The 25,776-nt window shown below is 41.1% G+C and overlaps 2 protein-coding genes across 3 annotated transcripts; both read left to right on the forward strand.

The window, feature by feature from the left end:
• Positions 1–5,961: 5,961 nt before the first annotated feature.
• On the forward strand, positions 5,962–14,313 carry LOC105045750 (large ribosomal subunit protein uL29). Its single transcript, XM_010924133.4, has 4 exons — positions 5,962–6,102; positions 6,195–6,330; positions 6,410–6,566; positions 14,078–14,313. The coding sequence occupies exons 1-4, from the start codon at positions 6,099–6,101 to the stop codon at positions 14,150–14,152; spliced, it is 372 nt and encodes a 123-aa protein (XP_010922435.1). The 5' UTR covers positions 5,962–6,098; the 3' UTR covers positions 14,153–14,313.
• A 7,403-nt stretch (positions 14,314–21,716) lies between these two features.
• Positions 21,717–25,675, forward strand: LOC105045751 (large ribosomal subunit protein uL29). 2 transcript variants are annotated; one of them, XM_073258534.1, is made up of 4 exons: positions 21,717–21,876; positions 21,955–22,090; positions 22,170–22,326; positions 25,276–25,323. In XM_073258534.1, the coding sequence occupies exons 1-4, from the start codon at positions 21,873–21,875 to the stop codon at positions 25,306–25,308; spliced, it is 330 nt and encodes a 109-aa protein (XP_073114635.1). In that variant the 5' UTR covers positions 21,717–21,872; the 3' UTR covers positions 25,309–25,323. The 2 variants fall into 2 exon arrangements, with proteins under 2 accessions (XP_073114635.1, XP_010922436.1); XM_010924134.4 differs by lacking the exon at positions 25,276–25,323 and adding an exon at positions 25,433–25,675 and having other exon boundaries at positions 21,718–21,876.
• Positions 25,676–25,776: the final 101 nt, after the last annotated feature.

Consider the following 25,776-nt stretch of genomic DNA (forward strand, 5'->3'; position numbering starts at 1 on the left):
TGTTGAGATAAACCGACCGACCCCCATAAATCGATTGATCTCCAGCACAGACCGACCGACACCCAACTCTGGCCCCAAAAACAGACATGACCCTGAAAGCGACTACCGACCGAACATCGATCAAGCAGGCCGACACTACTCTGAACCGACCAACTGAGCGAACCACACCAACCTATTACCGGCTGACCGACTAGTGATTCGACTACTATCGATCGATAGCGGATAATTTAGACCATTGACATAACAGAATTACTAGCCGACGGTTGCTCATAAATTCTACCGACATATGGTCGGTTCTACCAACATATGGTCGGCTAATCTGCTCAACATACCATAACCATCATGAACGGTTATCGGCCGTATATAACGGTGCGATCAATGAGAATTAACGATTCACTACGCAATTATGGCCCGATGATTTAGCACCATAAAATATGGGATAACATCCGACGGTTACAAAAATCTCATCTATAAAAGGAGGTAAGAAAAACAGGACTGATAAGCCAACTCAGGACTAAAACTCTACTATTGCTTGCATTCAACTCTTGTTCACCAACTTTTCTCTCTGACTTAGGCATCGGAGGATTTTCGTCCGATATAAATTCAGTCTGCATGGATGCTGTTTTGCATGTGTTCATTCCTGACAATAGACGACGGAGAGTTGGCCGCAACAGATTGGTGCGCTAGGTAGGGGAGAAGAAAACTCGCAATGACGAAAACTAGAGCTTAACGGTTAACAGCAATCGGATCGGTGAGGCACTCTTCCCGTCGGGAAGAGGCTCCTCCCCTGCCTCTGGTAGCAGAGCCCAGTTCTCCGCGATCTGTGATCACCACGGACGTCCAGATTGCTGCAATCGTGCAGTAAATGAATGTTCTTACAAAGGCGGTCAGAAGCCTCCAGCAGCAGCAGACCCAACCACTACAGCTGCCGACAGAGCAACTGATGGTGCATTTGGTGCCATCTAGACACAGCCACCGTCATCCATGATAGTCTCCTTCACCAGAGCGGCTGTCTCGGCTCTCTCATCGGGACGAGCAGTGGCACTCATGACGCTCTCGATGTGTTACCCACCATTCACGATGCCCCTCTCCTTCTCTGTTGGATCAGACAAGGAAGGGAAAGTGACTGCGAACACCGTTTGCTTCTCCCTCTAACTCATCGGGAGGTTCAACATCTGGAGTTTCCCACCATCAGTGGCTTGAAGACTACGAACGTAAGCTCGAAAAAATCGACCGCCATCTCGCCCAACTTCAGATAGATGGTCAGAAGCCTTCAAATGATTTTGATTTTTGTACCACCCAACCTCTCTCTCGACATGTCTTGGATGAACCGATCCTGACTCGATTCAAGATGCCGCAGGTGGAACTCTATGACGGTTTCACCGATCCAGTTGATCACCTTGAGAGCTACAAGGCTCTCATGACAATCCAAGGGGCAACAGACGCCCTTCTATGCATCGGTTTCCCAACCATACTTCGGAAAGCTGCTCGAGCCTGGTATTTCGGGCTTCGATCGGAAAGTATCCACTCTTTCGGGCAGCTGAAACATTCTTTTGTGGCCCACTTCAGCACCAGTCAGAGGCTGCCATGAACCTCGGATAGTCTCTTCTCGATCAAATAAGGAGAGACTGAAATACTTCAGAAGTTTGTGGCCCGATTCAATGCGGCCACGCTCGAGGTCAAGGACCTCAACGAAGACATAGCCATATCGATCATGAAAAGAGGTATCGATCATGAAAAGAGGTTTGAGGGGATCTCGATTCACGTATGCACTGGATAAGACTCTCCCTCAGACATATGCTAAACTCTTGGAGTGCACGTACAAATACATGCGCACAGATGAAGGAGCTTCTGATCGATGCCAAACAGAAGGCAAAAGTCAGAAGAAAAAGCAAAAGAAGAGTGGAGCTCCAGCCGAATCAAGTAGGCCCCCATCTAATAAGCGAGTCTCATCCTAACGACGGAGTCCAAGGTCGATATATAACAGGTATGACTCCTATACCCCTCTTTTTACTCCTCGTGCGTAGATCCTCATGGAGATCGAAGGAGCAGGATATCTACGACATCCTCTACTGATGAAAGCACCATTGAGAAGTCACGATCGAAAGAAGTATTATCGGTTTCATCGTGACCATAGTCACGACATCGAATAATGCATCCAGCTCAGGGATGAGATAGAGGCCTTGATATGATGAGGCTATCTCAAAAAATATCGGAGGGATCCGCCGACTCATCCTTCCACCAATCGACAATCCCAACCGACTGAGAAAGTTGTAAATAATCAGCCAACTGCGGGAGTCATCAATATGATCTCCGGACGACTAAACTGAGAGATAACTCCCAAAGAAGAGCTGGCAAAACGACAACAACTCAATGTAATAACTTTCTCAAAAGAGGATGTTCGAAGAATTCAAACTTCTCACGATGATGCTGTTGTTGTTTCGACAATTAGCTAATAAAAGCACGACAGATGTTTTATTTTACTCGACTTCCTTCCGAATGTAACTATTCAAAGAATCAATTGCTTTAATGTCGACTATATTTCGGTCCTCTTACAAAAACCGACATCCCGACTGTGATTTTAAAGGGATATCAAGTATGCAGGCTTTCACTGTAAAAATCAGAGGATCGACTATCTCGATATCGAATATACTTTGGTTTTCACTGTAAAAATCAGAAGATCAATTATCTCGACATTGAATATGCTTTGACTTTCATCGTAAAAGTCAGAGGATCGACTATCTCGACATCAAATATACTTCAATTTTCACTGTAAAAGTCAAAAGATCGATTATCTCGACATCGAATATACTTCGACTTTCACTGTAAAAGTCAGAGGATCGACTATCTCGACATCGACTACATTTCGTTCCCTTGCAGAATCGATCCACCAACTACAACTGGAGGCTAACACCGATGATGCAGACTTTCGCCATAAAAGTCGTGCTGTCCTCATAGTCAGCTTTCCATTGAAACAGCTGGCTAATTTGCCGACTTAGTATCAACTAAGAAAGGCAAAATACCAAGACGATCAAGGTCGGATTGAAATTATACCGATATGGCCGCGGCCAGTCGAAGGATATTCAGCTTGCCATTGATTATTAAACAATACTACATATAAATTCGATCAAGCTTCGGGTAATGGATATTCGACTTACCATCGTTATCCTAACTAAATACGTCGGAAACTATGCGACTAGCAGATTTTACAAAGTCTGCGAAATGATCGGATCTACGATCTACATTCAGAGATTATTCTACAAACAACATTGCAGACTCGACGATACAGAGGAGCATTTCAGAACAAAAGTACTTCTTTCATTATCAAAAAAGAAAGATTACAAAATTGAACCGAAGTCCGATTACATCTTTCTTTATAAAAAGAGAAACCAAAAAAAATGCCGACTAATCTTCATCGCCGCCCTTCGCTCCACTGAAGAATCGACAGGCCCACCTTGAATCGGCTTCTTCGACAAACTCTACCTTCCAACTCAGGAGATGATACGACTCGAGTTAAGCTGTGAAGATGACTGATCGATCACATTACTCGGCCAACCACATCAACAGCTTGACCTACTCCTACGAAAATAGAGAGGGTCTCATCCGATCGACGACCACACCCTCCTCGTATAAGAGCTAAATTAGGGCTTCAGATTTTCGTCCACCACAGAAGATGACCTTGACCGTGCAGCTGAGATAGGGATGCGAGATATACGGTAACGAGTCGTTGACCCCACCATCGGCATCAAGAGTGAAAAGCTGACATCGGTCTGAAGCGCAATGTCACTTCCGAAACCGACCAACAATCGGACTCGAGAATAAGAAAACTCTCGGGCCTGATAGGGAGTCGTTGGTCGGAACCTCCGACCAACCACCCCCTGTAGGAATCTCACCTATTGGAAGAACTATCAAAAATCCAAAGGAACTCAAAGAGAAAACAACAAAGAATGTTTTCGCATGAAAGTAGCTCTCTGGCAAAGCTCTCCCACCAGAAGAGATAAAATGAGGGATGGATACCTGACTGACAGCAGTCCTTTATATAGAGGAATGCCTAACGGCCCGAATGAAAGCAGTCAGATCGAGACTACGTCGGATGATGACACGTGGTAGCATCTGGATCCATCATCGATTCGACGGTTCGATGCATCTGCACCAGATTAAACCACATCACCTCCATCCATGTGTACAGCTCCGACCCAATAACATCCCGACACGTGACGGAAATCTACATGCCAAAATCAAATTGCACGATGTCGGTTCACCTTCCCGATATAACGTCTGGTGTCGGCTCACCTTCCGCAAACGATGCTTGACACCAAATCTTTCTGCTGATACGACAGCTCAAAGACGATAAAGTGGTTGATCGGCCGTACTCCAGAGAATATGGTGGCAGAGTCAGGATTTGACATGACAGACAACAACTATTTTCGTCCAAGGCAACTGACCACGTGGCGATGCACGCGGTGACTCATCATTGGACTCAGAAGTTGGGGGCAACTATTGGGATAGACGACCGATCCCTATAAACCGATCGATCTCCAGCGCAGACCGACCGACACTTGACTCTGGCCCCACAAACAGATATGACCCTGAAAGCGACTACCGATTGAACATCGACCAAGCAGGCCGACGCTACTCTCAACTGACCAATTGAGCGAACTACACCGACCTATTGTCGGCTGATCGACTAATGATTCGACTACTACTGATCGACAGCGGACGACTTAGACCATCGATATAACAGAACTAATTGCTGACTGTTGCTCATGGATTCTACCGACATATGATCGATTCTACTGACATATAGTCGGCTAATCTGCTCAACATACTATAACCATCACGAACAGTTATCGACCGCATAGCACGGCGCGATCAGTGGAAATTAATGATTCACTACGCGATTATGATCCGATGATTTAGCGTCATAAATACGGAACCACGTTCGATGGTTACGAAAACCTCATCTATAAAATGGGATAAGAGAAACAGGACTGGTAAGCCAACTCAAGGCCAAATTTCTACTATTGCTTACATTCAACTCCTATTCATCAACTTTTCTCTCTGATTTAGGTATCGGGGGGTCTCCGTTGGACACAAATTCGGTTTGCATGGATATTATTTTACAGATGTTCGTTCTCGATGATAGACGATAGAGAGTTGGTCGTAATAAATTTATATTTCTGTAGCTCAAATCTCACTTGAATAAATCGTACCCCCAGCAAACCTAATAATCCTTTTTGCAACCTAATCATTCAGTAACGAAAAGGTTATCAAAAAACATGGACGTTTCTGACATTTTCAACAGAAAAATATTCATCATACTGTCAACTACACCGTGGTAGTAGACTACTAGGTAATGTTTATGGGCTAAAATTATGTTATCCAAACACAAATTAAGTTTTAACCCATCTTATCCCGCTTTATCCTGGCACTGGTTTAGCTGTTGAGGATAACGAAAAGTTATCTAAAAATTGCGTCTGGTTTTCCAAACTAGTTAGGTGGCCCAGCAGGTAGGCCAATGGACTCCAAATCCAACCCACTCAAAATAACAAATGAAATTTTTTGTGCACCATGGGTGGTGCGGAATCACACTCATTATCTAGGATGATTGGCTCATGTACAGAATCAAAAGTGAGGATAACGAAAAGTTATCTAAAAATTACGTCTGATTTTCCAAACTAGTTAAGTGGCCCAGCAGGCAGGCCAATGGACTCCAAATCCAACCCACTCAAAATAACAAATGAAATTTTTTGTGCACCGTGGGTGGTGCGAAACCACACTCATTATCTACGATGGTTGGCTCACACACAGAGCCGAAAGAAAAAAAAAATATATATATATACGTGCTGCACTCCAACTCTATGCGTGAGCCATCACTGCGGACGGCGTTGCCATCCGCAGTGCACAAAGAATTTCTCAATATAACAATAGGCTGGTGTTTTGAAATAAAAGAGCCCAGTTAATCCCAAGCCCATCACAGAATTTAGGGTTTTCCTACCTGTCTCTATACGACTTTTCTACCTTTGGGAACCCTGCCGCCATTTCGTCTCGCCCGAGCCGAGGGAGAGTAGGGCAGAAGAGATCTCGATCCGCTTCCAATGGGTAAGGACTTGATCTCCATTCCCTTTTCCTGATTCCCTTGGATCCATTCGCTCTCGTTCTCGCTCACCTCCTCCTTCTTCTTCTCATGGCAGCGAGGATTAAGGTCCACGAGCTACGGGGGAAGTCTAAGGCGGATCTGTTGAACCAGCTGAAGGACCTCAAGGCGGAGCTCGCCCTCCTCCGCGTCGCCAAGGTCACCGGCGGCGCCCCCAACAAGCTATCCAAGATGTAAGCTCCTGTTTCCTTTCCATCTAAGCGTTTGATCTCCATTGGAAGGCGCTCACGGCGTTTGTTTCTGGTTTTGCAGCAAAGTGGTGAGGCTCTCGATCGCGCGGGTGCTGACGGTGATCTCTCAGAAGCAGAAGGAGGTGCTGCGGGAGGCGTACAAGAAGAAGAAGTACCAGCCGCTCGATCTCCGCCCCAAAAAGACTCGCGCCATTCGCCGCCGACTCACCAAGCACCAGGTCATTACCCTTCTTCTCTCTCTTTCGTTTCTCAAATCTCCTCTTTTTCTTATAAAAAAAATCAAAAAAATTTTCTTTTGATTCTATCAGTTCTTGATCGGATGCCTTTTTTTTTTTTACAAGTTATCGAGATTTTGTTTTATTATGGCATGGATACTTCTGCTTTGCATTGACTTTTGAAGAAATAAATTTGTAACCCCATGTGGATGATAGCGTTGCGTCAAAAGAAAAGTATAAGGTGATAGATACAGTCTTTTTCTTTGAGAAATACTCGGATTATAGGTTGAAGCATTAAATCAATCAGTGTCTGGTCATGTTTTCCATCACGGTTATTCTTCATGTTAGATGCTAGCTTTTCAATTAAATTAAGTAATATTATGGAAAAATAGAATGGAGTTCAAGAGGGAGAAGGGTGCTTTTGCAGTTGCTTGATGGGTGTCTTGAGCATCGAAATTGTTTAAGCTGCATAGAAATCTTTAATATCTTGAAGAAAATCAGTCATTTGTAACTAGCCACTTCTTTGACAGAAACAAGTGTTTGAACCCTTAATTAATGCTTTGATATCATGTGTTAAAGAGATCTAGACACAACTTATCGGTGCAGTGTTGTTGGCATTGTATTCTTAAGCTTTATTGAGAAATTGCAAAAGGCAAATGGTTTTAGTACCTAGAGAAAAGTGAATTAGAGCCCAAGAAAATCAGGTGACAAGGAGCAAAGTTTAAAGATAAAGATCTTGACAGCATGCTGTTATGTTCAAGTGCACACATACCGATGTATAGGTATTTGCTGTTTCTGGACATAACCTTTTCTGTTAATGATTAATGATTCGTTATTGAGCTATTACTTGGGCATGTTCAATGATCACAATTTTTGATAATTTAAGATTCCTTTGATGCTTTTAACATTATTAAGTCATTTGAGATATGGACATTCCATTGAATACGCATTAGCTTTCAAGTTGGGATGCTCATTAAACTGAAAATGGGTGTGGCGGTTGCTGTTTTGCCGAGAGAGAAGATCACATCCATTCTCATGAGGAGTCAAGCTCCTACAGGCAGAGAGATCTCTTACAATTTTCTTTGAACATATTGAGGTTGCGGTAGTTGGCAATCTATCCAAATTGCTAGCAATTTAAAGTGGACCCATTGGATTACTATGTTTGATGTGCTTTCTGAGTGGTAATACAGATTGCCTTGGGAAGGGGTGGCTATCCAGATTATTACTTATTTGGTAATATTGCAACAAAAATTTTGGATAAAATTATTCCTAAAAAAAAATCATATGAAACCCATCGCTCAACCCACCCCCCTCCTCCCCCCACCCCCCTCGCATGTGCCCTCCGCCTGCAGCTCCTCCGTCTGTAGAGTTATGGGTTGCACAGCGGAAGGTCAAGGTGTTGCAAAAATTTTTATTAAGAACACCTAACGCCGAAACCCTAAAGCCCAGAATCCCTTGATAATATAAATCAAGGCATAAAAATAAATAAACAGGATAAGAAGAATACTTGTATATGCTAATAATTTTCACAGGCATACAAGTGTCTGCCCTCCAATAGTACTCCACACAGAAATTGATCCAAGGACAGTGCTCTTTTTACACTTTGCTGAAGAATTGTTGCACTAAGAATTCTTTTGCTTTGAATTTGATCAAACCCTTCTTCAGAACCGAGTTTGAACCTCTCGAAACCTCTTTTAGGCTTTAAACTCCTCCTTTAAGACTTCCTAAACCTTTGTCCTAATAGAAGTAGGCTTGTCTTAAAAGAATAAGATCTTGTCTTAAGAACTAGAGTTGTAGGAGAGGGAAATAGCAAGTGGAATGGAACTTGTTTGAATACCTTAACCCATCTGCCGTCCCCTTTAAAATAGGATGAGAGGGGGCGCCAGATGAGAAGCCGCGCCCCATCTGAAAGAGCGTATCAAAAAACAAAGAGTCTTCAAGCAGGACTTATCGGAAATGATACGTGGTTCCACTTGTTTTCCTCGCATGCGTGAGAAAAAAGAAGGATGCATTTGGCATCCCATTTGAAATCAGATGGCCTTTGGTTTTGCCATGTGGCAAGCCCATTTGAATCTGAATTCAAATGGCCAGAGGATAAGGGGCTCCTTCTGCTTAAAGCAAAAGCACACTTCAAGCATCCTTTCGTGCGATCTGCAGATCACCTGCGCCCGTGCCAACACTTCAAGGAGTCTCACGGCCATTCTAAAGCCAATTAAGACTTTAAAATAAGTACCAAAGAAGATGGAGGGCTGATCAAAATGCCACATGGGTCTGAGACCCAAAGCAGAAGGACTCTGATCCTTTTGCATGCCAAAAATAGAGAGGGTGTGCGCCCCTTTTCAATTTAGTGCCAAGAGTCCCAAGCCCCTGGGACTCTTATCTGTTGGCGTTGATAAGGCTATGTGGCACCGTCCAATAGCTGCTACATCCTGATCCAAATCTAAATTCAGCCTTGGCTCAATTTGGTTTGATCAAATAGCAAGATTCGAATAAAAAATGCATTCGATTCAAGGAGCTAGGGTTTCCACATGTACTAGTATGCTTATCGGTAATCTGATTGGATCCAAAATTTTAATCAACCATATCAAATGAGTTTTTCATCAATTTTTTTATATCTATGACCTATTGAGTTTCACATCTAATCAGCAGTAGGTCCATATGCAAGTTGGCCTAATTTGATTAGAATCTCTCTAATCGATTAAGGTTCAAATCGCATCGATCCAAGTTCAACAATTAGAATTTTTTCTAATTGAAGATCGAATTAAACACTTTAATTCAATTAAACCTACAAGTCAAGATTGATGTTTAGCAACGTATTATGACTATCCAGAAGATGTAGAATTTGATAGAAATACCAAATATGCTTTTCAGCAGCAAGTTACTTTACAATTCAATCCTTTGATCATTTCTACACTCCAAATATATTCATGAGTATAGAATCATATCAAACTCAAATACCTTCATATTGATTCTCCATCAATTAGTGATGACTCCAATGATGAAGTATTACAAATCCTATCTAATATTCTTTCTTCTTTGACCAAAGACTTTCTAAGTCATTTAGAGATGAGAATGCATAGGATGACATCTTTTCTTATTAAGAGTGATCGATTTCTTATTGGCCGACTTGTAATCTCCATACACATACTACCATATCCAGAACATTCCATATATGTCTTTAAGTCATATCTAGGTATGAACCAAAACATGGATTCATATGCACAAGATTCCATAATGGTCTTAGGTCTAAGGATCACTTGCACAACTCCCATTTAGAAAACTATCTTTTTGACATGCAAGTAAGGCTCCATGTCGGTGGGTCAATTCAGTGAACTCATTTCTTAATGAGCACCCACATTCTTATATTAGTGTCCCACATAAGTGTCTTATAAAATCAGCCACCCTCTCCATTGAGCATACATAAGATGTGCTAGTCTATCCGGAGCATTGATTCCCAACTCAATACTCATATGACTAGGAATGTTTAAGATTAGGATTTTTGGATTTTAGGTCTCACTGACATGGACTATTCATGATCCTAAAATCATTGTCCTAATCTGTGGGGTTCATCATAATCTTAATGCAATAAGATGCAGCTGCAATGATGAATAAAAAATACTTCATTTATAAACAAACAATGTCATTACATGAGTTGAAATTTTATATAGAAAAGTTCTATCGCATTACTTATGCAATTGGCAAGTAAGGTATTAATTTTTCAATCTCTCACTTACACTAAAGTCAATCATCTTTGTATCTCAATCCCATACGATCGAGATGACGATCAAATAGCTGGGCGGTATGGTTTTGGTGAAAGGGTCTACTATATTGTTCTTAGTATCGACTCGTTCTATTACTACATCTTGTCTCTCGATAATTTTTCGAACGAGATAGAAGCGTCTGAGGATGTGCTTGGACTTTTGATGAGACTTAGATTTTTTGGTTTGAGCAACGGCCCATAATAGAGTGGCATTGGTCGTTCTATATCAAAAATCACATCTAATTCTGTGATAAATTTCTTCGTCCAGATAGCTTTCTTGACGGCTTCACTAGCAGTGATGTATTCTGCCTCTGGGGTTAAGTCAGCTACAGTCTGCTGTTTGAAACTCTTTCAACTTACTGCTCCACCATTCAGGATAAACACATATCCTAATATAGATTTGTTATCATCTGAATCAGATTGAAAATTAGAGTCTGTATATCCTTCTAGTTTTAATTTTGATCCTCCAAATATAAGAAAAACATCTTTAGTCCTTTTCAGGTACTTAAGAATATTTTTTACAGCTTTTCAATAATCCTCTTTTAGATCAGCTTGAAATTTGCTAGCTATGCCTAAAGCATAAGCTACATCAGGTCTGGTACATAGTATGGCGTACATGATCGATCCCACAGTCGAAGCATTAGGGATTTCACTCATTCTCTTCCTTTCCTTTGATGTCTTAAGATACATTTTTTTTGAGAGATGTATGCTATGACTTGCATGCAGGTAACCTCTTTTACTTGCTTCCATGTTTTACCTCTTTAACACAAGGTCTATGTATCGAGATTGAAATAAGCCTAGTATCTTTTTAAATCTATCTGTATAGATCTTTATATCCAATATATAGGATGCCTCACCAAAGTCTTTCATGAAAAATTTATTTGATAGCCAAGTCTTGATCGATTATAATATTGGGATATCAATCCCAATGAGTATTATGTCATCGACATATAAAACTAAGAAGATAATAGCACTTTCACTTATCTTCTTATACACACACACAGTTCATCCTTATTTTCGATGAAACCAAACTCTCTGACTGTCACATCAAAACTAAGATGTATTGATCTCAGTTGTTGGTCTATCGTCTTTACTTCTTATGAATGCTGCTAATATGTTTCTGGATTAAATTGTTGCTGAGATTTTCTTTATTTCTTGCGCTAGACTTTTATTAAATTATTGCAGCTACATCAAATCATCTTTGCACCTCGAATATGTTCATGAGTATGAAATTATATCAAACTCAAACATATATTCACATTGAATCTTTATCAATTAATGATGACTCCAATGACGAAGTATTAGAAATCCTATTCAATCTTTATTCTGCTTTGGCCAAAGACTTTCTGAGTCATCCAAAGATGAGAATACATAGGATAACATCTTCTCTTACTAGGAGTAATCGATTTCTTATTGACCTACTCACAATCTCCATATACATTCCATCATATCCAGAATATCCCATACATGTCTTTAAGTCATGCCAGGGTATGAACCAAAATATGATTCATGTGCACAAGATTCTATGGTGGTTTCAGGTTTAAGGATCATTTGCACAACTCCCACTTAGAGAACCATTTTTTTGACATACAAGTAAGGCTCCATGTCAGCGGATCAATTCAGTGAACTCATTTTCTAATGAGCATTCACATCTTTGTATTAGTGTCCCACAAAGTGGCTTATAAGATCAGCCATTCTCTCCATCGAGTATACATAGGATTTGCTAGTCTATTCGGAATATTCATCCCCAACTCAATACTTCTACGACTAGGAATGTTTAAGATTAAGGTTTTGAAATTTTAGGTCTCACTAGCATGAACTTTTCATGATCCTAAAACCATTGCTCTAATCTACGGGGTTCATCATAATCTTAATGCAATAAGATGCAGCTACAATGATGAATAAAAAATGCCTCATTTATAAATAAACAATGTCATTACATGAGTTAGAAGTTTACATAGAAAAGTTCCATCGCATTACTTATGCGACTGGCTTGTAGGGCACTAATCTTTTACCATCTCCCTTTGCTTGTCCGTGGCTCCTCCGCCCTCGTCCCCCACCCATCTATGACTCCTCCACGCTTGTCCCCATCACCCTCACGGCTCTGCATGCGCCCATCCCCTCCCCACCCCCTTCTAGTGCTTGCGGTTCCCTACATCTCCTGGCTTGCCACATCTCTACACCACCACCACACCCACACCACTCCTGCCACTTCTCATCAGGGAAAAAGAAGAGCACTAGGACAAAATTATTACGGATATTTTGAAAATTTGATTTCACATTATCGGTAATCTGATTGTCATATCAAACATATCAATCAAGATTTTTAGTAATTTTATTGCAACATTACCTGCATATACTAAATGCAGTAATCAACATTACTGACAATTTAATAATGACAATCTATCTTGAAGGTAATTCACTTTACCTTCCAAGATTGCTACGCAACCTGAAAGCAATGCCATTGTCTATTTTAATTATGATTAATTGGTACAGCAGCTTTTTCATGACCGGTAACAATGTCTACACTGTTCAACCCAAGCTTTTGATTTAGGAGTCCATTAAGCAAACTTCCTGATTCCTGGTTGCACCCAACCAATTAAATTCCAAAATGCCTTTTATAGCCGTTTTCTGGGTAACTGTTCTTATGGAAACTATTGCATTGTATTGTTATCTCATAGTCGCAGTTTTCTTTTGATGACTGCAATAAAGTTAGAACCTTAGCTGTATGATCCTTCATTCTAGGGCAATATCGACTGAGGAAACTGCTTAGAAACTTGACCACCCACCCCCCTTCTAGGTGCTTCTTTAGCTCAAGTGTTTCTAAGATACCTGCTTCCCTTCACAACCCCTCCGCCTTGCTTCGCCCTCCCCCTTCTGCACCCGTTCCTTATTTTGGCAACTGAGGTTTTGAATGCTGAGAGTAGATATTTTAATGACTTCAAATTTGAAGATATTTCAATAATGTGTTCTCTGATTTATGTACCATGAAAAACTGCTTAAGGCTGATGCTACTATATAATTGAGCTCACGTTCAAATATTTACATGCCAATGAGCAGCATGGATTTGTCATTGTTAGTTATTATGAGACAGTTGTGGTTGGGTTTGATCATCACATCAAGAATCGATGGTCAATGTCTGATCATTGACCACACAAACCCCAACCCCAACCGCCCCCCGCCCCATTATTGCTCTCCTTCTCTTCTTCTTCTTCTTCTTTTCTGTTTTTGTGAATCTCTCCCTTGTATGCTTTGATTTTGCCCCTTTTTTTTGCAACAAATTGAGCGTCAAAACATATGCTAGGCTATTGAAGGAAAGACTGAAAGAAACGTGTCTATCAATTAGATGAAGTAATTAGTCTTTGATATGAATTTATTTGGTGTATCTAGTTAGAATTATCCATGTTCAAGAGAGCCCCCTTGAATTTTTAAAACAAAATGAGAGTACCTGCTTCACAGGCTTGATGTATGTAAGAACGCAATTTCAGAACCACTCTCTCTCACATTTTTTAAGCTGTTCGTACCTAACATATATTCCATGACATTGAAAGAGAATTAGCATATAGTTTATGACACCTGAAGGGCACGCTGAGTCATTTTCATCGTAGACATCACATTGTGTAAAAGCTCTCCAAATCTAAAACTGATGGTAGAACTCTGATTCGTCTATCATTCCTCATGTTCTTTCAACTTGTGGATGTAATAATCATTTATCTATCCGCATGCACTAACAGTTCTTTTCTTCTGACTGCAGGCTTCATTGAAGACTGAGCGCGAGAAGAAAAAGGAGATGTACTTCCCAATGAGGAAGTATGCAATCAAGGCCTAGATTAGGTTATTCTGTTTAAGTGACTCATTTGGGATCCAATTTTGTCATTTGCTTTATGGATTAGCATTCCTGTTTAGTACCATGATTGGGTTTATGGCATACAAAATACTAAATCGTTGGCGCTCGAATTTGGATAAGCTTGATGTTTGATTCTTGATTCATCTCCCTTTGCCAGCATTAACTTTCTGGATGGTCATACTAGTATTGACTTGTCCACGGAGATTTCTGCTCTACACCGACTTCCATCAAGTGTATGAGGTAATTCATTGTAATTTCTGCATGAAGCAATGTTGCTTTATCTGTCTACTTGAATTATGGAGAACTGCATTCGGAGCTCTCAGCCGTCTACGTTCTATTCTTGCTGCTTTGCTGGGTGGCCTGGTTTGGCCCCCTTTAACCACCGAAAGGCACAATTCTCGATCTTATGAAATGCAGGGTGCGGCTTGGCGTAGTTCTTGTTCTTACTTTGTTATTATGATGCTATATCAAATAAATTGGTAAATTTGAAAACAACCACAATTACGGGTCTGTAAATGCTATTACTGCATTCTTTATCCTATGTTTAATTGCAGTTGTAAGAGGACGGATGAATGGGATTGAAATAATTGATGGTCTCCATCCATCATTTGGTTCAAAAAGTTAATGAGAGGATGGATAAAAAAAAAAATATTTATCCATCTTAGTGTATAAATTTTTATCCTTTCAAATTGAGAGGATAAAAGATGGATGGATGGAGCATTGATAAAATTATTTTGTATTAATTTTTTAATAAAATTATAATATTTCTTTATCTTTTCATTCATAATGTGTGTGTATCAAAGGTTGTTGTTTCATACAATCCTAATGTGGACATAATTCAAAAGATCAGAAATAATAATATCCTGGAAGGACAAAGGCAAAAGACAAGAATCAATCCAACTCTACAAGAGTGGTGAGCAACAGATGAGGCCGTCCAGTCTATGACACTGTTCGCCTCGCTATATGTGTATCGAATCTCATGAGAGGAGCATCCTCAAAGCAAATATTGGATGTCGCACATCAGGGGATGAGAAGCAGCAATATGATCTTGAAGCCTTTGAAGTCAGGTCACCATTGTCAATGAGTCCCCCTCCAACATTATTCGATCGGTCCTAAAGATTATTCTTGCATAGACAATACTTTCTCAGGCGTCTTCAGCTCAGCAGCAAACATAGCAGGCTCCACTAGCTGGACACCCCTAATCGCGATAAACTAAGAGTCAGGGCCTCGCATCACAAAATCTGCTTCGTCTCTCTCATTGGCGGCACTGCCATCAAAATTGACCTTCAAGAAGGTCGGGGGTGGGGGCTCTCAGGAGAAGAAAATCCTTTTCCACACTCTATGAGGAAGAAGGGAGTCCCAAGCGTCCCAAGTTTCGAAGGTCAAATCGGATGGCAAATCCTTCATAATCTTCACAGCCTGGGCTATGGGTCTCTCAAAAATCTATCTCTTTGGCTGCCAACTCGCTTCAAAGACTCCCATATTCTGGGCAAGCCAAATATGATAAGCAGCATAAGCTGCTCTGATACCAATGAGTCTAGTGGCATTAGACTCCATGTCCGTCTCAGGTCCTCTAAAAAGGACTGGACAGGCCGCTCTCCCAAATCAAATCATAGGTGGGGTAATCAAATGCCACACCTGCCTTGCTTTGGGATATGGAATGTGCTTCAAAGGTTTATCCACCAAACCACAAAAGGGGCAAGAAGTCGGAATGTCCATTCCTTTGGTTGTCAATAGAATTCTGGTCAGCAGCCGACTCTAAGTAACCTTCCATAGAAACAGACTCATCCTTGGATGAATAAAGATGCCTCCAAATCTAGGTACCATCCATCATCCTCATCGGCTCGCTCCTTTAGATCTCGTAAAGATCTCTGGTCATAGCCCTAGAGGTGCACGATGAGTGCCAGGCCCTGACGTCTAGTCCCTCTTGGATGGAGATTGCCTGCGACATCACCCTCTCCGCTAGCTACTCATCGAAGAAACTAGCAATCAGCTATGCATTTCAGCTCCTCCCCTGCGACTGAAAGAGGTCACACACCCAAACTCCGTCACCAATCTCCATGCTAATGAAGGTCAGCCACCGACTCAGAGGGATGTCGGATAACCACATATCCTATAAGAGGTCAATCGACTACCCATCCTCCAGAAGCCACATCATCTATGCCAAAACATCAGGAGCACGTCGATATATCTCCTTCCAAATACTGGAACTGCTCTGACTGATATGAATATCATCCATCCTATCCCACCTGCCATGCCTGGCATGCATCATCGTACTTCAAGGACTGTCAGGATGAAGCAGAAATCTCATAGCATATCGAGCAATCAGAGACTCATACTGGATCGGAAGAGACTGAACACCCAGTCCCCTCTCGTTGAATGGTAGGCACACCACATTCCAGGCTACAAGGTGAACTCTAATCCCCCCGAGCGAGATCCCCATAGAAAATCTCTGAACTGTTGCTCAAGCCTCGCTAGAATAATCCTTGGAGCAATGGTATGAGATAGAAGATACACATGAATAGCATTGAGGACTGATCTGATCAGGGTAAGTCTGGCCATCATCAATATCACTCTGGACTGTCAACCCTCCAGATGATCATAAATCAAATCCACCAGCTCAATACAATCAGACCTCCAAAGATGACGCCCAATAATAGAGGCACTGAGACATCGCGGGACTCTAGTATACTCTACAATGCGGAGGATCTTTCTGATCGTCTGCCTATTCTAAACTTTGGTCTTAGGGCTAAAGTAGATAGTAGACTTCACCAGGTTCACCTTTTGATTAGAAGCGATGTAGTACTCCTTCACAATCCTCCTAAAGGGTACAACGTTTCGGGCTAATGTGTGGCTCACCAACAAGCAAACATCTGCAAAGAGTCGGTGCGAAATTGGCTGGACTCTAGGAGCCGGCATGTAAGGATCAACAACTTGACTCATGGTCATCAATCGCAACGCTTGAGATAAGGCATCGACATATATAATAAACAGGTAGGGAGACAAAGGACAAGCTTGGTGAAGTTCAACAGAGGAGTGAAAGAAATCCAATGGCATGTCGTTAATTAGGATAGAGAATGATGGAGCATGCACACATCCTCTGATCAACTGATCCATCTATGGAATCCAAAGCCCTCCAAAGCCTGGTAAAAGAATGCCCAGTACATCCGGTCATAGTCCCTCTCCATATTAAGTTTGATGGTCATAAGACATCTCCGGATAGGGGCTCTTTGCAGATCATGCATGAATTCTCGCACAATCAAGACATTGTCAGATATATTACAACCCCCAAAAAATGTCCCTTCCTCAGGACTGATTAGATGGGGAAGGATTGGCTTCAACTTGGCCACCAAAATCTCGATACAAATTTTGTACATAGTAGTACATAAGCTGATGAGCCTGTAGTAACTGGGCTCAATGGCATTCTGTCTCTTTGGAATGAGCATGATGAAAGTCCTCTTCTAGTCATCCGACATCAATCTGATAGTGAAAAACTGTTGAATAGCCTCCACCACCTCATCATGGATGATAACCCAATACTGTCTGAAGAAGAAGAGTGGAAAGCCATCAGGATCAGGGGCTTTATCCTCCACCATAGCCCAGATTGCCCCATGAATCTCCTCTCTGAATACAACATCAATCAAGGAGGCATTCTCTTTGAGCGAGATCTGATTGATCGGCAAAGGGGTTGAGCCCACCTAACCTCATCCAGATGGACAAACCATCTCGATCGAAAGAAGCTAAGGATCTCTTGCCTCACCTCATTGGTACTATCGAGCCAACGCCCATCGGAAGCCCTTGATGCACGGATCTGATTCCTTTGCTTCCTTATAATAGTAGACTGGTGAAAGAAGCGGGTATTCCTATCTCTCTCCCTTAACCACTGAACTCTAAACTTTTGGCCTTAGAAGACCTCTTGCTATCTAAGTAGAGAATGATAAAGTGCACGTCTGGCCCTCAGGATAGTAAGATCATCAGCAGAGAGCCCTCCCTCTATATCCTCCCTAGTCTGAAGGTTAGAAATAGATACCTCAACCTTCTTAAGTCTTCTAAAGATGTCACCGACCTCTACCTAGTTCCACCTCCTGAGTCTGTGCCTCGTGATCTCCAACCTACAAGAAATCCTATATATAGGATTGCCACGAATCGGCAACCTCTATACCTCCCAAACAATATCTCAAGATTGGGGGTAGGAGATCCAAAATTCTTCAAATCGAAAGGGAGACCAGTAAGAGTAATCAGTAACAATGGAGATCAGAATAGGACTATGATCAAAGACAATCCTCGGGAGATGGCTAACCTAGTGGCTCGGAAAGCACTGCACCCACTCAACCATAGCAAAAGTTCTATCAATGCACTCCCAAATCCAAGCACTACTTTGCTGATTGTTGCACCAAGTAATCTAGAGCTGGAGAAATCAAGATCAACAAGACCATTGCGGCAGATGAACTCTCTGAATTTTTTCATTCCAATGTTGTCCAAAAACAGCCTACCCCCACTTTTCTTCTGAGGCCTATCAATGTAATTGAAATCTCCCGCAATAAAGGAGAGGAGACCCAGGTCGACCACTCTGGAATTCTCATCCTATAACACTCTTCGTGATCTATAATCAATGCTAGCATAGACACCGCATAAGAGCCAAGGCCTTCCATTAACATTAGAAATAACCACAACCACCTATTGATAGCACTCATGCAATACATCCACAATGATATCCCCTTTTTTCCACACAACAATCAACCCTCCCACAAGACCTTGAGACTCAATCGCAAAAGATCCTAGGAGTGCGGGAGGCATCATCGAACCCATTCCAAGCTCCTACCCGATAGCCAAATTTCAAGCAACACACACAAGTCTGTATCATGTTGGTGAACCAATCTTTTAAAAGTGGAGAAGAAAGATGGCTTCCCAGCCCCTCTAACATTGCACACCAAGATCTTCATTATTGAGCTAGGGGGGGCCATGCCGGATCTTGTGCATGGTCTTGAAGAGTCGCCTTGCTTCCTGAATGCCCATCTTCGAAAGCTCCAGTTTCGATCTTTCTTAAAACCGCTCGCAGCCATGCAATGGCCATGGCATGGTCCTTCACCTCTCCTTTGATCGGCCTATGAAGAGCAGGTATACACCCCACCAATTTTGGTCCAGACCTGCTTTCATGCCCCTCAAAAGCAAGGATAGAGCCATCCGAATTAGATCCTGGGGCAAGCACTAGAGGGAATCTATCACCGCCGTCCAATGCTTCATCAACGACCCAACCATCCTGGCACTATTGTGTGGCCGAAACTGCCCCCTCTGACTGGCCAGTCAACCCTACCGTATGCACGCCCGCATCCGAGGGTGACAGCAAAAGCTTCCTAGAGCAGCGAGCAGCCACCAGAGATCGATCAGGACCAGTTGCCACGTCCTTACCTGATGCCGGGGTCGTAGCCTCATCATCAAACTGCACCATCTTTTCTATAGCAACGAGAGCCCCACCATCAGCAACAAGAGCCCTAACAAAAGGCGAAGGACGAGCCTCTGATGTATTGGGCCTTGAAATGGGCTCCATAGTCCCACCTGATCGCTTCACAGGCCCTAGGCTCTGGGCTCACTTCAAAACGGTCAAGCCCTTTTGAAGTAATCTACCGAAGTATAGCGTTGGACTCCAATTTGAAATAGAAGAGGAGGTGATCTTCCACTAGAGAGAAGGATTTAACCTCGTTTGGGAGCTTGCTCTTCACCTTGAAGTCCCTAGCAATCCAATCTATAGGAACCCACTGGCCAAGCTTCAAATCAAGACGGAGATCCTCTCCCATTTACCCCTCTCCTCCTTCATCTTCTCCTCTGGAAACTCCAAGATTTTGATGAAGTATCACCGGAGTTGTTCAATATCTGACCCAAAGATCTTATAAGACATCCACATAAGTTGTCGCACTTGCCCGCTGGCCACCCTTGCCCAAGCCCTCCTCCCTTCAGTATTGGTTCCCTATCATTCTCTACAGCCTTCTCTTTGTCTTCCACAACACCTACCATCATCACCACCGCCTGCTTGAGGAAAAGCCAAAGAGAACCCGAGAGAAGAGCCAAGAGATCCAATCGCTCTCTCGAAGAGGAACTTTCTATGGCTGTTTATATATATTTTTATATATATTATTAATCATATACTATTAGATTTTATTAGTCATTATTTTAATTTAAGTATAAAATTTTTATAATTATAATTAAATAATTAGATTAACTTCTATTTTTTTATTGATACTTATTATTTTTTAATTAACTATTTGTATAATATTAGTTAACTATTAAACTAAATTATAAATTAATTAGCTTATAACCGCATTTAATGCATGGGATGCAATTTTTTTCAAACAATATTTAATTTTATTTATGTATTTTATTATATCTATTATATATATATTTAAAAATAATTAAAATAATTTAAAAAACTATATTTTGTATATAGCGTGCATTATAAGCTATCAAACAAATCTTATGAACATCTGATAATTCCGATTTCATGAAGTTTCTTTCTAAATCTATCATTTTTTATTATTTTTATTTTTAATCTTTTTTAAATTTTTTCATCTCTCCTTCCTCTTCTCCTTTAATCCTCTTCTTCTACATCTCCAACTCTAGCAAAGAATTTCAAATCTATTTTGAAGTAATTTGCAATGGGTTATAAGCTTCTATGGAAAAAAGAAGCAGACCCCATTCGCAGTCTGGCTTTCTCTTTCACATGCCAGTCATGTGAGGTTTCAAAAAATTTTTTTAGACTTTTGTTTTAAATCTCGTGCAAAAAAAATAAAGATAATATTATGTAGGAGTTGCCATAGAACTTTTTGAAAGTATTAAAAGGTACCTGGTTTCAAACTCTCCAACCCCATCTGCTGCAGGTTGCCATAAATGGGTCGTAACTACATAGATCTACTTGGGTTGGGCTCTACTAGCAGGCCAGCAGGAATGCAACCTGGGCCACAGACACTTAAGTCCCACCCAACTCGATCTGTAATCTGGGACGGGTTGGGCTCGGTCCAAAATGTTTAATCGGATATTAGGCTTGGTTGGATTCGAAAGCTTGCATTAGTTCTGCGATAGACCACCTGCGCTGAGTTCTTTGTAGGGCTCTCCACCCAAATACACCCGGACAAAATTTATATTTCTATAGTTCAAATCTCGCTTGAATAAATCCTACCCACAGCAAACCTAATAATCCTTTTGCAACCTAATCCTTCAGTAACGAAAAGGTAATAAAAAAACATGGACGTTTCTGTCATCTTCAACAGAAAAATATTCATCATAGTATCAATTGCACCGTGGTACTAGACTACCAGGCAATGTTTATGGGGTAAAATTATTTTATCCATACACAAATTAAGTTTTAACCCAACTTATCCCGCTTTATCCTGGCACTGGTTTAGCTATTGAGGATAACAGTTATCTAAAGAATTGCCCGTCTGGTTTTCCAAACTAGTTAGGTGGCCAGCAGGTAGGTCAATGGGCCCCCAAATCCATCCCACTCACAATATATAACCATAGGCTTGGTGTTTTGACATAAAAAAGCCCACTTAAATCGCAAGCCCATCACAGAATTTAGGGTTTTTCTAGCTGTCTCCATACGACTAGGGTTTTTAAGAGCTCTTCTCTACCTTTGGGACCCCTGCCGCCATTTCGTCTTGCCCGAGCCGAGGGAGAGTAGAGCAGAAAAGATCTCGATCCGCTTCCAATGGGTAAGCACTTGATCTCCATTCCCTTGGATCCCTTCGCTCTCCTTCTTGCTCACCTCCTCCTTCTTCTTCTCATGGCAGCGAGGATTAAGGTCCACGAGCTACGGGGAAAGTCTAAAGCGGATCTGTTGAACCAGCTGAAGGACCTCAAGGCGGAGCTCGCCCTCCTCCGCGTCGCCAAGGTCACCGGCGGCGCCCCCAACAAGCTATCCAAGATGTAAGCTCCTGTTTCCTTTCCATCTAAGCGTTTGATTTCCATTGGAAGGCGCTCACGGCGTTTGTTTCTGGTTTTGCAGCAAGGTGGTGAGGCTCTCGATCGCGCGGGTGCTGACTGTGATCTCTCAGAAGCAGAAGGAGGTGCTGAGGGAGGCGTACAAGAAGAAGAAGTACCAGCCGCTCGATCTCCGCCCCAAAAAGACTCGCGCCATTCGCCGCCGACTCACCAAGCACCAGGTCATTACCCTTCTTCTTTCTTTCTTTCGTTTCTCAAATCTCCTCTTTTTCTTATAAAAAGATCAAAAAAAAAAAATCTCTTTTTGATTCTATTAGTTCTTGATTGCATGCCTTTTTTTTTTTTTCCCCAAGTTCTTACTTCTGCTTTGCATTGACTTTTGAAGAAATAAATTGGTAACCCTATGTGGATGATAGCGTTGGATCAAAAGATAAAGTATTTAAGCCTGATGAGTACAGATCTGGCGTTATAGGTGCCCTTAAATGATTGTAATATGGGGCGCCATTTCATTGCTCAAAAATAGCATCTATCTTTGCTGTATCTTAAGAAATCTTGATGCCTAAAACATTCTCAAGTGCTCGATATTTCACACCTTTTTTCCACATCAGTTATTTGGGATTACTCATTGAGTCATCCCAACTGGAGGTTTAATCTAAGAAAAGCATGAGGGTCAGTCGGTGTTGTGTTGTGATTGTCTTACTCCTTATATGTATCAGCTAGTGTTCCCTCGTTGATATAACCCTTTGCTCGACAAAGTGAAACTGTTCTGTGAAATGTATATCTTCAGGTTGTGATTGACTTAGAGATGCAGGTGGTGGGTCGATGGAATATAATATAACATGACATTGAATATTTTAGTGCTTAATTATATTAAAGTGTGCCGCTAACTGCAACAATGATAGGATTCTAACAGTAGTATCAAGGACATTTGTTAACAATTCCCTTGATTACTGCATTCTTGCATGCTTATGTAAGTATCAGTCAAACTCTACAATATTTATTCCAACCACTCTCGTCAAGCGCTGCCTGGCCATGTATCTTTCTCCATTTCAAGGCTTCAAACTACAAGGTGATAGATACAGTCTTTTTCTTTGAGAAATACTTGGATTATAGGTTGAAGCATTAAATCAATCAGTGTCTGGTCATGTTTTCCATCACGGTTATTCTTCATGTTAAATGCTAGCTTTTCAATTAAATTAAGTAATATTATGGAAAAAATAGAATGGAGTTCAAGAGGGAGTAGGGTGCTTTTGCAGTTGCTTGATGGATGTCTTGAGCATCGAAATTGTTTAAGCTGCATAGAAATCTTTAATATCTTAAAGAAAATCAGCTATTTGTAACTAGCCACTTCTTTGACAGAAACAAGTGTTTGAACCCTTAATTAATGCTTTGATTCATGCATTAAGGAGATCTAGGCACAAATTATAGGTGCAGTGTTGTTGGCATTGTGTTCTTAAGCTTTATTGAGAAATTACCAAAGCCAAATGGTTTTGGTACCTAGAGAAGTGAATTAGAGCCCAAGAAAAGACGAGGAGCAAAGTTTAAAGATAAAGATCATGACAGCATGCTCTTATCTTCGAGTGCACACATACCAATGTATAGGTATTTGCAGTTTCAGGATATAACCTTTCTGTTAATGCTTCGTTAATGAGCTATTACTATATAGCATATTCAATGATCACAATTTTTGATAATTAAAGATTCCTTTGATGCTTTTAACATTATTAAGTCAGTTGAGATGGACCTTCCATTGAATACGTATTAGCTTTCAAGTTAGGATGCTCATTAAACTCAAAATGGGTTTGTAGCAGTTGCTGTTTTGCTGAGAGAGAGAGGATCACATCCGTTCTCATGAGGAGTTAAGCTCCTGTAAGCAGAGGGATCTCTTACAATTTTCTTTGAACATATTGAAAGCAATACCATTTTCTATTTTAATTATGATTAATTGTTACAGCAGCTTTTTTGTGGCTGGTAACAATATCTACACTGTTCATCTCAAGCTTTTGCTTTAAGAATCCATTAGGCAAACTTCCTGATTCCTGATTGCACCCAACCAATTAAATTCCAAAATGCCTTTTATGGCTGTTTTCTCTGTAACTGTTCTCATGGAAACTATTGCACTATATTGTTATTTCATAGTCGCAGTTCCTCCTCTTTCGACGGCTGCAATAAAGTTAGAAACTTAGTGGTATGATCCTTCAAGCAAGGGCAATATCCACTGAGGAAACTCCCTAGAAAGTTGATTCCCCACCCCCCCTTCTAGGTGCTTCTTTAGCTCAAGTGATTCTAAGATACCTGCTTCCCTTCACAACCCCTCTGCCTTGCTTCCCCATCCCCCTTCTGCACCTGTTCCTTATTTTGGCAACTGAGGTTTGGAATGCTGAGAATAGATATTTTAATGACTTCAAATTTGAAGATATTTCAATGATGTGTTCTCTGATCTATGTACTATGAAAAACTGCTTAACGCTTATGCCACTATATAATTGGGCTCATGTCCAAACATTACATGCTGATTAGCAGCATGGGTTTGTCATTGTTAGTTATTATTAGGCAGCTGTGGTTGGGTTTTATCATCACATTAATAATTTATCGATAGTCAATATCTGATCAGGCAAGTCTGTATGAACAACATATTTGAGTATTTTCTGTAGCAGTTACATGTATCTTAATAGGAACAAAGTCCTGTCCCAAAGAGGCATCCCCCGCTCCCCCCACTGTGCCCCCTGGCCCCCTTTTGCTTTCTTTCTCTTCTTTTCTTCTTCTTCTTCTTTTTGTGAATCTCTCCCCTATATGCTTTGATTTTGACCCCTTTTTTTAATGCAACAAATGGAGCGCCAAAATATATGCTAGGCTATTGAAGGAAAGACTGACAGAAACACGAGTCTGTCAAGTAGATGAAGTAATATTACTTTTTGATATGAATTTATTTGGTGTATCTAGTTAGAATTATCCCTGTTCAAGGGAGCTCCATTGAATTTCTAAAACAAAATGAGAGTACCATGGCATCAATATCTTGCTTCACAGGCTTGATGTTTTAAAGTTTGTTATGTAAGAACGCAATTTCAGAACAACACTTTCTCACATTTTTTAAGCTGTTCGCACCTAAATATATTCCATTAGCGTATATTATGTGACCCTTGAAGGGCAGCTGAGTCATTTTCATCGCAGACATCACCTTGTGTAAAAGCTCTCCAAACCTAAAGCTGATGGTAGAACTCTGATTCATGTATCATTCCTCATGTTCTTTAAACTCGTGGATGTAATGATCATTTATACAGCGAACTTCTATCTTCATGCACTAACAGTTCTTTTCTTCTGACTGCAGGCTTCATTGAAGACCGAACGCCAGAAGAAAAAGGAGATGTACTTCCCAATGAGGAAGTATGCAATTAAGGCATAGATTAGGTTATTCTGTTTAAGTGACTCTCTTTGGGATCCAATTTTGTCATTTGATTTTTGAATTAGCAATCCTATTTAGTACTATGCTTGGGTTTATGGCATACAAAATACTAATTGTTTGCTTTGGTATTCGGTTAAGTTTGATGTTTCATTCTTGATTCATCTTCCATTGCTGGCATTAACTTTCTGGATGGTCATACTTTCATCAAGCGTATGATGTATTATTCATTGCAATTTCTGCATGAAGCAGTGTTGCTTCATCTGTCTGTT

The sequence above is a fragment of the Elaeis guineensis genome, chromosome 5, assembly GCF_000442705.2.
Source record: "Elaeis guineensis isolate ETL-2024a chromosome 5, EG11, whole genome shotgun sequence".
NCBI lineage: Eukaryota > Viridiplantae > Streptophyta > Magnoliopsida > Arecales > Arecaceae > Elaeis > Elaeis guineensis.